We start from the raw sequence: 15,582 nt of genomic DNA, 5'->3' as shown, positions 1-15,582 counted from the left end.
GGCCAATTGAGATTCGACACAGCGCTGTCAAAATAACACGAGGGGGCTCTAAATCCAGACCATTACAATCCTCTTTTTATTATTTATCCACTCACATAAATTTAGGCCGCCCTTTTATATTTATTTCGCTACCTTACCTTAAGATAATATGCTAAAAAACGTATTTAATTAAAATGCTAAATGTTCTTTTATCAAGTAATACCAAATAAACTACTAGAGCATTAACTAAATAAAATACAAAAATATTACCTACAACAAATGCATGTATCTGTATTTCGTTGCGCTCTTGAGGGGGCTCTGTCGGTAATGTGAAGCTGTTTGTCAGCCGGACGGATTTCAGCTGCGCTCCCATTCAGACCGTTCAGAAACAACCCGCCGTGGAGGAAACATGGCAGCGCAGGTGAGAGAGCGGCATCCCGCTTTAATTAACGTTAAACCTTTCTCAGTTTGTTTCATGTGCCTCAGCTGTAACCGAGGCATATATATGTTTTATGTTATTATATGCAACCCTTAAAATGCGGTAGGAAAAACAAAGTGCGTTCTCAAACGCTGAAATGAGCTGGTTAGCCAGTTAGCTTTTCCTGGTTGCACATGTCTGCCGTGATAACTCGCTGAATACCTGTTTACGTAAACGCTCCCTGCTCGCTCACATTTACAAGTATGAGGCATATATATATTCATCCTCCACTCCAGTAATGTACAAAGCTGCTTAGTTCAACGTTACATTTAAAGTTTTTTGCTCTTGTTCAGTACTTATCAGCTGGCTACCTAAGTTAGCCGGTTGGCTAACCCAGGAATGGACTCGAGCTACTGCGGGCGAGCAGTAACGCAAGCGCTTTAAATACGTTCAGAATGTAACATACGGTATCCTCTTGCAGTTGCTTTGTCATTTATTTTGTGTTAAGAGTTTGCTGTTGGTTAGTTTTATTAGACAGAGTGGTTAGCTAGTTAGCTAACTTAGTTTGTTTGGCTAACTTTATACTGTTGTGACTGAAGTGTCACTATGGCAACGTGCGCCGTTGAGGCACGCGCTTCTCTGTTTAGTTAGTATAAAGTGCTCTTTATATTTAGTTAACACATTTTTTTCACTCTGTTTCTAAAAGATGGCAACCACGAAAGTGCCCGAGGTGCGAGACATCACCAGGATAGAGAGGATTGGTGAGTAATGTGGTGAACCTTATTGAGAAGCTATGGAGAGTTTACATATTATTCAGTATAACATTTGTACGATTATTGATCAAGTGTTGACACAAAGAGAAAATTAGTTTGATACGTTTTTGTTGTTTGTTTTTTTTTCAGGTGCGCACTCGCACATTCGAGGCCTTGGGTTGGATGATGCCTTGGAGCCGCGACAGGTAAGACTGCTCTCATTACTATTTCTTAAGGTGTTATTCCAAGGATAAAAGTGAGACACAATGAACACTTCTGTTGAACGACTGAATACAGGATGTGACCCCTCTTTTTTATGGTACATGATCTACTTCTGTTTGCTTGCCAGGTGTCTCAGGGGATGGTGGGTCAGTTGGCGTCTCGGCGGGCAGCTGGTCTGATCTTGGAGATGATTAAAGATGGACACATAGCTGGTCGTGCAGTGCTTATCGCTGGCCAGCCTGGGACGGGCAAGACTGCCATTGCTATGGGTATGACTTTTTTTTTTAAAGATAATTTGGTTTATTTAATATTAGATTTAAAACTTAGTGAATCGTTTATTTCAATTGTAATCACTTCTCAAATTAGTTCTGTGCAAAGAAATGACAATGAATGAAATGCAATGAAACAACTATTGTTCTCTAAGAGTGATGCATCAATACCATTTTTAGACTATGTACGAGTACGTGTTTAGTACTTGCCAAAACCAATTACAATACCATACAGAGTAATAAACTTAGAATTAAGTAGTTAGTGTAAATGAATGCAGTGGATGCTAACAGTTAAATTGTTAAAACCTAGGTGATTTTAAATGATGTGCATTAGCTAGCTATGCTACATTAATTACCTTGGATTGAGTAGCGCTGCAGTGGAGAAGAGTGAGTTTTGTTCTACATCAGAAAAACTATTTTGTACAGCTGTCAGTAAAGTATATATCATAGTTGCAAGGCTTGCTCTTCATATGTCTCTTTCAACTACAGTCTCTGTAGCACAGTTACAGCAGGAATCACATCCAAGGCTAATACATCTGGAGAGCTCATCTGGAGCTTTCCAGTTTGTTTGGCTGATTGAGCTTTAGTTGAATGTCCTCTATATTCAGGCACACACTGTGCAATTTGAGAAATCTTTTTTGAATAGACTCGTGTACAAACAGAGCCTACGATTTATATTCTCACACTGTGCAAAAACGCTCGGTTTAACTGACATGCTACATGAAACACAGGTTTTTACCTCAGTTTTGGTTTTGTTAGTCTACGTGTCTCCACTCGTATTTGGGACAGGTTGTGATTGTGTTTGTGTGTGTTTAAAAACAAGCTAAAATCGCACAGTGTACTCCTGGAGGGAAGATGCCAAGGCATGATGTTTAAAGTGACTGGCGGCTTTGTGTCTGACTGCTATGGCATCTTCACTGTGTGAGCAGACTCTCGATCACTGCTAGCTTAAGTTGTTTTTTCATTAGCATAGCAATGTTTATGCTTACGTTTAGGCATATGTTATGTGGTATCTGGTGGTATCGGACATTAGAATTTTCAATTTATTTTTTTTTTAATGAGTACGAGTGGTATTGTTTCATCTGTGTTCTCTAAAAATCCATAGCGCTGAAAACTGTTCGATTAGCCCTGAATGCTGAAAGACTTGGGTTTATATGTGGGAATAGTTATTAGAACGCGTGTTATACTAGATTGTTTTAATCTCGCTGAAAATGCGAGGGTAAAATGAAAAATAAAAAGCTATGCTATGTTGGCAACATGGAAGAAGCCCAAACTTCTGTGCAGTGATATCTGAAATTATAGTTGGACTGCAAAAGTACTATTTAGAATGGTCATTCACCAACTTGATGTAGTGCTCTAAGGTACTTGAAGTTCAAGCTTAATACTTATTACTATTGTCCTACCATGGGATCCTATGGTGAAAGTGTTTTGTTTTGCTTGGGCAGGCATTGCTCAGTCCCTTGGTCCAGACACACCTTTTACTGCTCTGGCGGGGAGTGAAATCTTCTCTCTCGAGATGAGCAAGACTGAGGCTCTTAGCCAGGCTTTCCGCAAAGCCATTGGAGTCCGAATCAAGTGAGTAAACCTACTGTGGGTCCCTTTCAGTGGTTTAAGTATAATTTAACAAGTACGAACAGAAACAGTGTTTTAAATTTGTTGTATCTTCTAGCTGTCTAAGATTTAGCAGAGGAGGCTCTGTAATTTGTAAGGGACTTAACTGGACAATGTATATGAGATAAAGCATCTATAATTTCCCCAATATTAGCCAGACTGAAAAGTCATATCCTCGATTTTCACGTTGGCGTCTGGTGTGAAGTGGCCTATTGCTGAGGGAGCTCCAGGTTCAGCTAATTGCAGAAGGCCATACATTCTACAGTTATTACTTTCTTACTGTAAAATCTATGGACGTTGCAGATTTGTACTGGTACAAAATTCCAGATCTTATCAGTAAACACTTAAATTATAGTACCTCCTTAGGTTAAACTAGTCCAGCTTGAATAGGGCTTTAGAGAAATGGGGATTGGTTAGTGTTGGTTTGTATGGACGTGTGTATTGTGTTTGTACAGAGAGGAGACGGAGATCATTGAGGGCGAGGTGGTGGAGATTCAAATCGACAGACCTGCTACGGGAACGGTATGTTTTTACCTTTGGATTTTCATAAATCATATGCTTAATTGCATTAGCTTGTGTTCTCACATGTACCTTCCATGATTCTCAAGACCTTTCAGCATCTGAAGCACTGTTCATCATCATTGCTGGTTATTATGACCATGAGCCATAACTAAGGATTAAACTGGTGGACTTTGTGTATTCTATATAGTGGGGTCAGAAGGTCTGAGACGACTACTGAAAAGGCTTCTGTTTTGCATCATTTGAAGTAATAAAGGTTTTCTCCATTATATATCAACATAACAATGAGTGAAAAATATTTACATGTATTTTAGAATTTCTGAACATTTAGCATGTCACCCTTTTTGCTAATCTCTTGATACAAGCTGTTCATTCTACTTAGTTTTTAAACTTTTAAAACTTGGTTTATTTCCAGGTTTAAATGAAAATATCAGATTTCCATTGTGGTCTCAGACTTCTGGTCACCACTGCATGATTATATAATAGATTTTTATAGAGTGAAGTACAAATGCAGTATTTGTCATATTGCCAATTTGATCTAAATCAGTTCAAATTACTATTTACAAGGCGTTTGAAACAATGAAAATATGCCTGTGATTGTGATGGAGGTAGCCTAGGGAAGCAGAGACTGATGAACTCCTGCACATACCTCCATTCTTTTAATACAGTTAATTTGTTCAATCAAAAAAGGTTATTAAAGATATTTATCACAAGGTGGGGGAAATGAACTTCTTATCGTGATGAACGTGACAGATGCATTTGCTGCTGCTGGGGCACAGCTGCGTAAATGGACTATAAGCTGTTTCAGTTAAAAGTCCCAGAATAGTCTTCATTATGACTCAGCATGTGCAGCTGAAAGCTATTAAAGTGCAAAGTAATGAATGTCCTTAAATAAACCCTGTTAGATTTGGGCTATTGATTACTCTGTTTCTCTCTGTCTCTCTGTGCTCAGGGTGCAAAAGTGGGCAAGTTGACTTTGAAAACAACAGAGATGGAGACCATTTATGACCTGGGCAGTAAAATGATTGAAAGCCTCAGTAAGGAGAAGGTCCAGGCTGGGTAAGTGAATGCAAATGTCCAGCTCTATACATCTCACTCTCTTTATATAAAATGCAGGACATCTCACCTACTCATTATGTTGGGTTGTACTTAATCTTAGTCATCAGAGATTAAGAAAACATGCTAAGTTGATATACTTGCTTCTCCAACAACAGTGCTACAGCCAGTGTGTTCTCTTTTGAAATTTCCATTCCGGAGCAGAAAGTCTGTTTGTGTTTTGGCCTGTGATACCGCTCACTGTTCATTTCCCAGTACTATTTCGACACCTCGGGTTGCCAGATATGAAATAAATTGGCCGGTAAACACAGTGTGCTGCAGCCATGGAAGCAAGCAAACAACCTGTGTCAACAGAGATAGTGTCAGATTCTTGGCATCCTTCTAAAAAGCTCCAAGACCAGAGAAATAGTAAAATGCTGGTGATACATCTGAAAGATTGAGACTGCTTAGAGCCCAGAAGGACTTGCCAAGAAGCATGCCAAGTTGGCTAATTTTGTCCTGAACATGTAAGCATTGAGCTTCAGCTAAGGTTAGCTAACCTTAAATTGAGCAGTATGTTATCGGGCCTGGAAAGTAGTAACTCCAGTTCCAGAGTGTATGTTATTGAAGCAGTGTGCTTTTGTTTTGGGATAACCGACTTAGCTTTGGCTACTATACATAGCCAGCCATGCATCTAGCTATCATTGACAGTTATAAAAATCCACATGAGCTGGTTTATAAGTTTGCAAACAATAAAAACATAGCAAACACGTTCTCGTAGGACTCGTTGTCGCTTGCCATTGTCCTTAACCTAGCAATCCTTGTGAGGTTCAAGCCTCTGGAGGAGGAGTCAGGGGGCAAACAAAACTCCAATATTTTGAATTTGGACTGCAGTACCGATTTTAAACACTTACTGTCAGTATTACATATTCCTTTAATATTTGTTACAAGACTAATTGAGCTTTCTGTGTCTCTTTAGGGATGTGATCACCATTGATAAAGCAACAGGGAAAATCAGCAAGCTTGGCCGCTCTTTTACCAGAGCACGAGATTACGATGCCATGGGGTCACAGGTAAGAATTATTGCTGTGTCCTGCAAAATTTCCAGCCCAAGTACTTTCGAATTACCACCCAAATGTTGTGAAACTAGGTTTTGCCCATGCAGCATTTAACATGCTTTGAATATTCGTTGATCTCTCTGAACAAGTACTCGAATACTCATTCCCAAAAGCACCAAACAATAACATTTGTGTTTCATAGTTAACCATAGTTTAAAGTATGTTTGTTACTGCATAAATCCACTAGGCAGCAACAGTGTATCAGGCTGAAGCATAGCTGCTTGCCATATATTGTAATTCAAAGTGCTCCCACATGTGATTTCTCTGGCATCTTTGCTGTTTTAGCTTCAGTGGCTCAAGTCGAGGTGACATAGATGGCTAAACTTTACCAACTACAATTTATTTTTCTATATATTAATCTACATTGTCCTTTTTAAAAGCCTTTGCTGATGTGTTGTAATTTAGGTTACAATATTTGTGGCTTAAAAAGAGATTAATATAACATATGTCACTGCTGTCAGAACAAAACCATGTGTCTCCATTGTTGTTTTTTTTTTCTTCCATTTTTTGATATAATATGAAAATACCTATTACCCTTTATATTGTGTGAAAATTTAATGGATGGGCCAAAATTTCTCAGAATTACTTGGACAAATGTCTGGTTACACTGACTTATATTGAAAGTAAAGTATGTTTTTTCCTTCTCTGGTAAAGTTATCAATTTGGAGATACAAAGTTTTGTTCAAACAGCAGTGATATACCCAAATATTTGAATTCTTTGCACCAGCTCTGCCTAAAACTAACCCAAATTATATTGTTTATACAAAGTATCTCAGTACAGCGGCCCTTATTCATCAAAGTTGTTTGTATGGTCAAATCTGATCATAAAACAAGCGTATGCACATTTCACCGACAATTTCGTTATCCATCAGATTCATCTTTGGCATACATGTCCAATCAGACTCCACCAATACCGGTAATAAGGATGAAAATAAACCAGTAACAATAATACTAATATTCTGTACACATGGCAGTTCAGTACAAAGGTGAATGTATTTATTTTGCCTGCACATTGGTATAAACAAATGCTGCAACTATTCCATGATAAACACAGCTAGTGCAGAAGCATCTCATACACTGCAATAAAGCAGTGTTCAAATATTCATTTATAATTGGTCAATCAAAATATTAACTATATAGTCAATGTTTTTTGGAAAATGATCACACTACACAGTCAGTTCATTGTACCATCTTAAAAAAAACTAAATATTCTTTCCATTCACTGTGACTTTTACGTCAAAAACTGATTAATTGAGGGGAGCAGTGCATTCCCTGCTTGACCTCAAACTCTGTCATTGGCTCAAGAGCTGCTAAGTATATTGTTGTAACAACCCCAGCAATGCTACTCTGCCCTTTACTTATATAGCCTGTGTTTATATGGAAATTGACTGAAGTTTGTTTTTGGACTTTATGTATCCATTTATCTGGTAATCTATATTTTGATGTATTTTAAATAAATTAATGAGACAATGTGTGGAGAATCAGAAGTGCAGAAGCTGCCAGACAGGGGTACTGAATTAAACAACTAAAAAGGGAAAGTTCATGAACAAACTTTGTTTGCTTTACAAAGCAATAGTGCTAATAGTGCTTCAACAGTTAAAGCAGTTGAACACTTTTGATTGTTTTTAATAACTTAATTGGGTTTATATATTTATTCCAGGTAGTTGCTCTGGTGTTGCTATGAGGTGGCTGTGGTATTACAGTTTGTTGTTAAAGCATCACTTTGTTGTTGTTTGGTGGTTACTGAGGTCTTGCTAGGTCGTTGCAGTGCTATTCCAGGTGGTTTATAAGGTGTTTCTTGGCCATTGCTGTGTTATGCCTGGTGCCAGTGTGTTGCTAGTCCATTGCTATGCTACCTCAGGTGGTTGCTAAGGTGTTTCTTGCATATTGGTCTTATGATGATATAATATGAGTTTCCAAAAACATTCTGTGCTGACTGTGGTGGAATAAGAGGTAGAGGTAGAGGTTTAAACATTATATATTATGTAAGTGGAATGACTGGAGATGTTGAGCCTCCTGCCATTCATTCCTACACACTATAACACTAAGTTGAATCATTTAAAAATGCAAAAACATTATATTATTAAGAGGAAATCATTAAACAGTAAGTTAGCTCTTTGAAGCCAACTTAATTACAATTACCATCTTATTGTAGTCTGTGGCAAATGCTGAGCAGGCCCAGTTTCCCTTGATTTTGGATCAAAATGGCAAGAAGAAACGGTCTAAATGACTTTAAAAGAGGGTTTATTAATGGGGCACAGATGACGGAAGCTTCAATCACAAAAACTGCTCAACTGCTTGGTGTTTCAGTAGGTACAGTGACTGCAGTGATATCTGCATGTAAATATCTGCAGAAGACATCAGTAAATAGGGATGAAATAGGGATAGACATGAGTAAATAGGGATGAAAATTGGTCACACATTCAATGATTCAATGACGCTTCTGTGCCATGTATGGAAAAACAGAAAAGCAACTGCTCCTCAGCTGACGATAGATTGTAAATGCATGACATAGTTAGACTGTGTCAGCAAGAACAGTCTGTCTGCGACTACATAGGGAGATTGTAGTACGGGTGCCGTACATAACACTCTCATTACAAAGACTAATGCACATTGGAGGCTGCAAAAACCATACACACTGGTCTACAGAAGTGTGGATATGGGGGGGAAGGTGAACTGGTCAGATCTTCTCATAATATGGGTCACTATGTTCTTGACAAGTGGGTGAGTGCATGCGTAGCAGTTCTCCCAGTTTGTAGGAGCTCAGTGCCTTACTAAACCATTTCACTTTGTCCCCGATTTACATTTACTTATTTAAACCTGAAACTTTGTTTTTAGACAAGCTCAATTTAGTATTAAGACTGTGAACTTGGTGACCCTGCAGATAAGCAGAGTTAGATTGCACAGCTGATGCATTAAATCAGTATATACCATTAAACATTTCAAAGGTATCCTAGATTTCTCACAGCTTCGTAAGCTAAATATTCCTAATCTGCCTTCATCAGGTTTTAGCCATGTGCATTCTTGGTCTCGTTATCAAGCAATTTCATCTGCTCACAAAATTGTCCCGCTATTGCACATTTTATTAACAGCCTTGCTCTGGAACTGATGCAGATAACCGACCCATTTTTGGAGCTGCAATCACAGAGTCTTTAAAGACTTTCCAAGACTGTCCACTTTAAGATATGCTATATATTGCCTTTACCACACTCTGGCTTGGTTTTGCGATATCTTGCGATAATTTTTTTGTAGCTTTGTTTTGGCTGTTTCTAGGATTTTAATAGTTAATTTTTTTCATTCTTGCTGCCACTTTAGACTCAGTTTGTGCAGTGTCCAGAAGGGGAGCTGCAGAAGAGAAAGGAGGTCGTCCATACCGTCTCACTCCACGAGATCGATGTCATCAACAGCCGTACACAGGGCTTTCTGGCCCTATTCTCAGGTCTGTCTTAAAGGTCTGAAACAGGCCACAGATCAGGATATAAATTATGTTCACTCTAATGTTAAATTTGACCTTACTGCTTACTGATCCAGCTTGTGCTTGCCTACTGTGCCTACAGGAGACACAGGAGAGATCAAGTCAGAGGTACGCGAGCAGATCAATGCTAAAGTCTCTGAGTGGAGAGAAGAAGGCAAGGCAGAGATCATTCCTGGGGTGAGTACAGCATGTTTGACAGCCTCTTGGACAACAGAATTCTTTCTGAATCTTATTTGAACCTGACCACCACCAACCTGACCCTGAATAAAACTCCCAATGTTTGCGCCTGCTGATTGTGACAGTGACAGCTGTCAAAAAAAATCTAAAAAAAGTCGAATTGTCAGCACCCAAAAATAAACTTTAAATTCTACTTTATACATTAATCAGTGCTTTCAAATACCATTTCAAAGTATGAAAAAAAAATTCAGACTACGTAATTGTTCTAAAGCTGGCCTTGTGGATTATGGAGGAGTAGAGTAGTGAACAAAACTAAAACAAGGTAAGTGCAGATTAAAATCTGTTAAAGGTTTGGGCCAGAAATCCAAACGGAACGTGTATAGTTAGATTCTGTCTAGTCTCGCAAACCAGACTCCTGCCTGTCGTCTGAGAGTCTGGTGCATTTTGTTGCTTACCATAGCCAAGAACTGTCTACTTTGTTAGGAAAGACCATTGGACATGCAAAATAACCAACCACAGCCCATGAGTGTAGCTTGCCATGTAGGGGCAGGTGATTTTTCAAAGCGGGGCTATCACCAAAACAAACCTGTCAACACATGTGGCTTTATTTTACTTAAAAGCTGTTGAATTTGTCAAAGAAAACTGTTCAGTAACTTTAAAAGATGTTATGCCAAGATCTTCACAAATTTTTCAGTCCCATCAGACAAAGCGGGAAGCTGCTTGCAACTGTGTGTTTCTCTTCAGACTTACAAAACCCGCTACACAGAAATGAGTGCACAAGTCTGCATGGATGGCCAGTCACAATGCAGCTAACAAAATTATGACAGTTGTAGCCAGCTTAACGTGAACAAGATATCAGACTTTTTTTGTCAGGTTTTTGTGGCTGTTTCTTAAAGCTTTCAAGTTGCTTAGGTTCTAGTTTCCTGGTATCTGTAAGTCTATTTCTGTTGTAAAAGTCAACAATGAAATCTGTGTCTAAGGGTAAGAGTCCTTGAAGTTGTTAGGGATGGATATCAGTAGGATTTTATCAATACCGATACTGCTTATCGTTACTGATACTTTTTTAAACTCTCATTGATACTACCCCCCTTATTTTGGTACAAAACAACAAAGACATAACATGAAAGGATGTGAAAAGATTTAAAATGAAAAGGTGTGCAAAGGCTGTGGTCATCTACCAACAGCTGAAAATATTAACAACCATAAGCAATACAAAATTAGTTACCCCTAGTTGCAAGAACAGTTCACACCATGTTGAAACATAGGCTACCTAGCAGTTAGCGATGTATGCTATGTAAGCTACCAAATTTTAATTCAGTACAGACTCGGCTTAATATTACTACTTTCTTCTGATAAGCTGATTTAGACTATCAAAATATCCTAATTATTCCTTTAATGCTGGTGACATTAAATTATGTTACCTGTAGTTTTAACTCTAGGCTGAAGTTGGCTTCCTATGTGTCAGCTTGTTCAAATTTTTCTGTTCTACCTTAAGTTGTTGTTGTTGTTGTTGTTGTTGTTGTTGTTATTATTATTATTATTATTATTATTATTATTATTATAATAGAGATGCCAGCTGCACTATGTAAGGTGGAATGGGGAAATTATAACGAAAAGCTGACTTCAGCTTCATAGTTTTAATGTTTGTAGTATTTTTGATAAGATGGTTTAAGCTGTCAAAATATCCAACTTAGAGTTTTAAGCATTGAGCTATCTATAAATATGCGCTACTGTAGGAGTATTTGACAAGGCAGTACAACATGTCAAACACCCAGAGGCTTCACTGAAGACAGAGGTGCAGCAGCCTCTTTGCTAAAGCAAGCATGCTGCACTGCTTCAAATTTATAAAACATTGTATTTGTAAGTGTTTTGTGAGGTTGCTAGTGTTTAAACGCAACTATGTCATTACATATTATGCATTTAGCTGCTTTATAATTACCTTTAGTAAAGTGAACCCAGACTTTTGAAAACCTAACCCTTTCAGCCGTGACCAGAGAGCACAGAATGACACTCGACATTTGAAACGGTTAAGGTAGTCAGAGGCCTGTGAATGCTTTCATCACATAGAGCAGAGTGCCCCTCCCGCTCATCAAATCTAGTATCAACAATTTGAAAATGCCTGCTATGTAGAATGAATTTACATTGCATACATACCGATAGCAGCAATGTTTGTACAGGAACTTATCGATAATTTGGTACTGACCAGTCAGGAATGTACCAATTTAAAACCACTTCTCGATACTCATCCCTAGTACTTAGACATCATGTACTATGGAGCACATATTTACCAGAGAGTGTCTGCCTGATATTTGATTGTTAGCTTTGTTCTCCTTCTTGCAGGTCCTCTTCATAGATGAAGTTCACATGTTGGACATTGAGTGTTTCTCCTTCCTAAACCGAGCCTTAGAAAGTGATCTTTCACCTGTACTCATCATGGCCACAAATCGAGGCATCACCAGGTTTGTAAACAAGCAGGAAAAATCAGTATAAGTGTTACAGTGATTAGCTTTAATCAAGGCTCTTTGTTATTCTTTTCTTTATTTTTCCTTTTTTGCAGAATCCGAGGCACAAACTACCAGAGTCCTCATGGTATTCCTATAGATATGCTCGACCGGCTCCTGATCATTGCCACATCTCCCTACACTGAGAAAGAGACAAGGCAGATCCTCAAGATCCGGTATGAAATCAGTTTGTGTATCAGTATCTGTGATTTACTAAATCTTCATGCTTCAGATCTTATAAGAATATGCTTTTGATATATCCCTTAGTGTGTGTGTGTGTGTGGGCTTAATTTGTACATTTCCAGGACAAAACATCCAGACAAAGAGAAAAATGGGTGCAGAAAAACAGGGTTTTTTGTTACTGAGGTTTACTGAAGTTTGACTTTAAATAAAATTGGAAAAGTTAGAACAATTCATGTCCATTAAATAATTTCCATATATTTATGTAAAAATGTGTTAGTATAGTGTTGATAATTTCTTAAACCAGCAATAAATACTGCTTGGACTTTGAAGTCTGATTAAAAAAGCCCACATAGATCTGCGTTTGATTGTTAGGGTTTGAAGATTGCTTATGTCTGCAAACATCCAGATGTGGGCTCTTGGTGGTTTTACTCATCAATAAAAGAGCAAACCGCACCATCCAGTTTCACATTTTTTAAATATTTTTTGGATACTGAATTTTGATAAAGCAACCCCCAAACTAATATTTTAGCTTGCAGAAAAACCTCTTGGTTTATTTAAGGATTAAGAAATTCTGTGATTTAAGTATCCTCTCTCTTTCTTTCACAGTCTCTCTCATGGTCTTTTTTCAAAAACTCATTACATACAAAAGTGTTTATTGATATTGCTGCTGTCGGAAGAAAACCTCGTATCTCTGTGTCTCCATTTTTTGTCGTTTCAGTTTTTGACATAATTTGAAAGTACCTGTTGCCCTTTACATTATTTGTAAATTTCATTAAGAATAGACTAGAAGAAATGGCCCAAAATGACTTGGTTCCATTGACTTACGTTAAAAGTAAAGTAGGTTTTTTCCTTTTCCTGTAAAGTTACCATTTTGGAGATACAAGGTTTTCTTCCAAGAACAGCAATATACAACATTGTAGAATGAAATTAGTCATACATACGTTCTAAACATATATGAAATCACTTCTTGACATCTTTTCTGAATGTACTTATTAAATATCTACTCCAGGTGTGAAGAAGAGGATGTGGAGTTGAGTGAGGAAGCACACACTGTGTTGACACGTATTGGACAGGAGACGTCTCTCCGCTATGCCATCCAGCTCATCAGTACTGCAGGCTTGGTGTGCCGCAAACGCAGGGTAATAGACATACTCTTTCTACACACATTTGAAAATTAAATTAAAAAAGGGCTTCTTGCCCACTAAATCTCATTTAATGTTTTCTGATCTGCTTATGAAGAAGATATTTACATGTTCTGGAAATAATGGGGAAAACCAACAGCTTATTCTCGGCTAACATATTTTGAACCGAAGAACATGCTGTAGTAGTCAAAAAACATGTAATGAATACTCTGCTACCACTTTCAGAAGATTTCAATCTCTTACCTCAAATACTGTGGCTCTGTGGAGAATGGCTCTGAGCCTAAGTTGTGGTTACTTTGAGTGGGTGTCGTGCATACAAATGGTGCAGTGTGAAAACATTAGACCTGTTGAGTGCCAGTGGTGCTGGAAGAAAGCAGTGTGTCTGATGTGATGTGTGTTTCTCAGGGCACTGAGGTCCAGGTAGAGGACATTAAACGTGTTTACTCTCTCTTCCTGGACGAGTCACGTTCCTCCCAGTACATGAAAGAGTACCAGGACTCCTTCCTCTTCAACGAAACACGTGAGCCCCCCCTTATTTATTTATTTAGGCTTTTTGGAAACTGCCAAAAAACTGGATCATCTTGGCATGATTTTAATGAGCCCATAAAATCTTGTATTTATTTTTTTCCTACTTATAACATTTGTGTGGTTTTATCAACTAATCAGTCTTAATTCATTTTGACCATTAAAATGGCTGTTTTCATTACTCTGCCTATAAGGGCGCTTTCACATCCATCTTTAATGCGGACCTTTCAGACTTTTTCTTTAGTTGAGTTTGTATTGACAGGTATAAACACTCCACATGTACTCTGGTTCACACCAAACTATTGACCCAAAGTCTGCCAAAAATCGCGTGTCCACTTTCAAGTTAACTGGTTCAGTTTATAGCTGGAGGGAACACGTTTTTTTTAATAGAGAAAGAATTTAATACCAGAGTTTGCTTTTCGGTGCGCATCAACGCTGTATTATCTGCATAATCTGCCTGCTTTAACATTTGACACTTGACAGGCGCTCTTATCGTTCTTGGAGCACGAACTGTCATTGAAGCGCATGATTTTGTGACATAGGCTGTGTAAAGTATTTGATAGATTGACGACCTGACTGGTTGAATTCGAACTGATGTGTAATCCAATCATTCAATCGTGAAGAAATAGATATATAGTTAGGTAATTTTTATTACTCTTATTTTGATATACTCTCACCAAACACTTTATTAGGAACAACTGTATAACTGCTTATTCATGCAGTTATCTAATTAGCCAATTGTGTGGCAGCAGCATGGTACATAGTCATTAAGCCACAGGACAACAGCTTCAGCTATGTTCAGAGTGGTTGTGTCCCTGCGAAAAATTTTTGACCAATCAAAGAACATTCTCATGTATTATTTGGTGCACTTCAACACTTGCAGTGTCACAAAAACCCAAGATACAATTTCACAAAAAACCCAAACTCTGGCATGGACTTTAGTAACGAGCTAGGTGTGACTCCTTATCACGTTACAGAAAAAATTACTGCATGCTACATGGGTGGACTATGTAAATGTGTTCATCACCAGTACCTTTTGAAAAAACTATGTTTACATTGTGCATTAAGAAAAAAATGTCTCTCCATTAATACTAAGTGACCATGATTTTTTTATTTCCCCCTCTTGTTTCCCTCCTGCAGAATCAATTCAGATGGACACATCTTAAGAAGGAGAGGATGGAGAACCTTTTAATACCATGTTCTTTTGATGTTCACTTAACCCTTGTGGCCTGACTGTCTCCTGCTGGCTGTGAAGTGCATTCCCTCAGTGTTTTTTTCCATGTGTTTAGAAGCGGTTTGCCATTTGCTGAAATCAATGCACATTAAAACTATTTTTGGTTGAATTGCAAATCCTTATTGGGTTTTTTTTTGTTTTGTTTTGTTTGGTTTTTTTTTAGGATTTTAGTTGTTTGGTCTTTAATGTTGTTTAGGCTAAGGTTAAGAGGATTGTCTCCATATTATTAGAACATTACTTCCATTAGAATACTAAAAAATAGCAAGGACTGTTTGTGGATTGTGGAGTGTCTCGCCCTCAGTTTTAAAAGGATATAAAGAGAGGTGCCAGTATATTAGCTACACCTACCTTGTATCTACGGTCCTTATTCATTTTATCATGTAAATCTATGTTGGTGTTATTTTTAGTTTTACAGTTACTGA

The 15,582-nt window shown here is 37.9% G+C and overlaps 1 protein-coding gene across 1 annotated transcript; it reads left to right on the top strand.

The window, feature by feature from the left end:
- Nucleotides 1-313: 313 nt before the first annotated feature.
- On the top strand, nt 314-15,276 carry ruvbl2 (RuvB-like AAA ATPase 2). Its single transcript, XM_036580445.1, has 15 exons — nt 314-400; nt 1,104-1,158; nt 1,300-1,355; nt 1,499-1,640; nt 3,086-3,215; nt 3,707-3,773; nt 4,723-4,829; nt 5,785-5,878; nt 9,239-9,362; nt 9,481-9,575; nt 11,916-12,034; nt 12,133-12,252; nt 13,269-13,398; nt 13,807-13,921; nt 15,067-15,276. The coding sequence occupies exons 1-15, from the start codon at nt 389-391 to the stop codon at nt 15,090-15,092; spliced, it is 1,392 nt and encodes a 463-aa protein (XP_036436338.1). The 5' UTR covers nt 314-388; the 3' UTR covers nt 15,093-15,276.
- Nucleotides 15,277-15,582: the final 306 nt, after the last annotated feature.

The sequence above is a fragment of the Colossoma macropomum genome, unplaced genomic scaffold (assembly GCF_904425465.1).
Source record: "Colossoma macropomum unplaced genomic scaffold, Colossoma_macropomum, whole genome shotgun sequence".
Classification (NCBI taxonomy): Eukaryota; Metazoa; Chordata; class Actinopteri; order Characiformes; family Serrasalmidae; genus Colossoma; species Colossoma macropomum.
The sequence above is the reverse complement of the archived record's forward strand: the minus strand, read 5'-3'. Positions and strand labels throughout refer to the sequence as shown.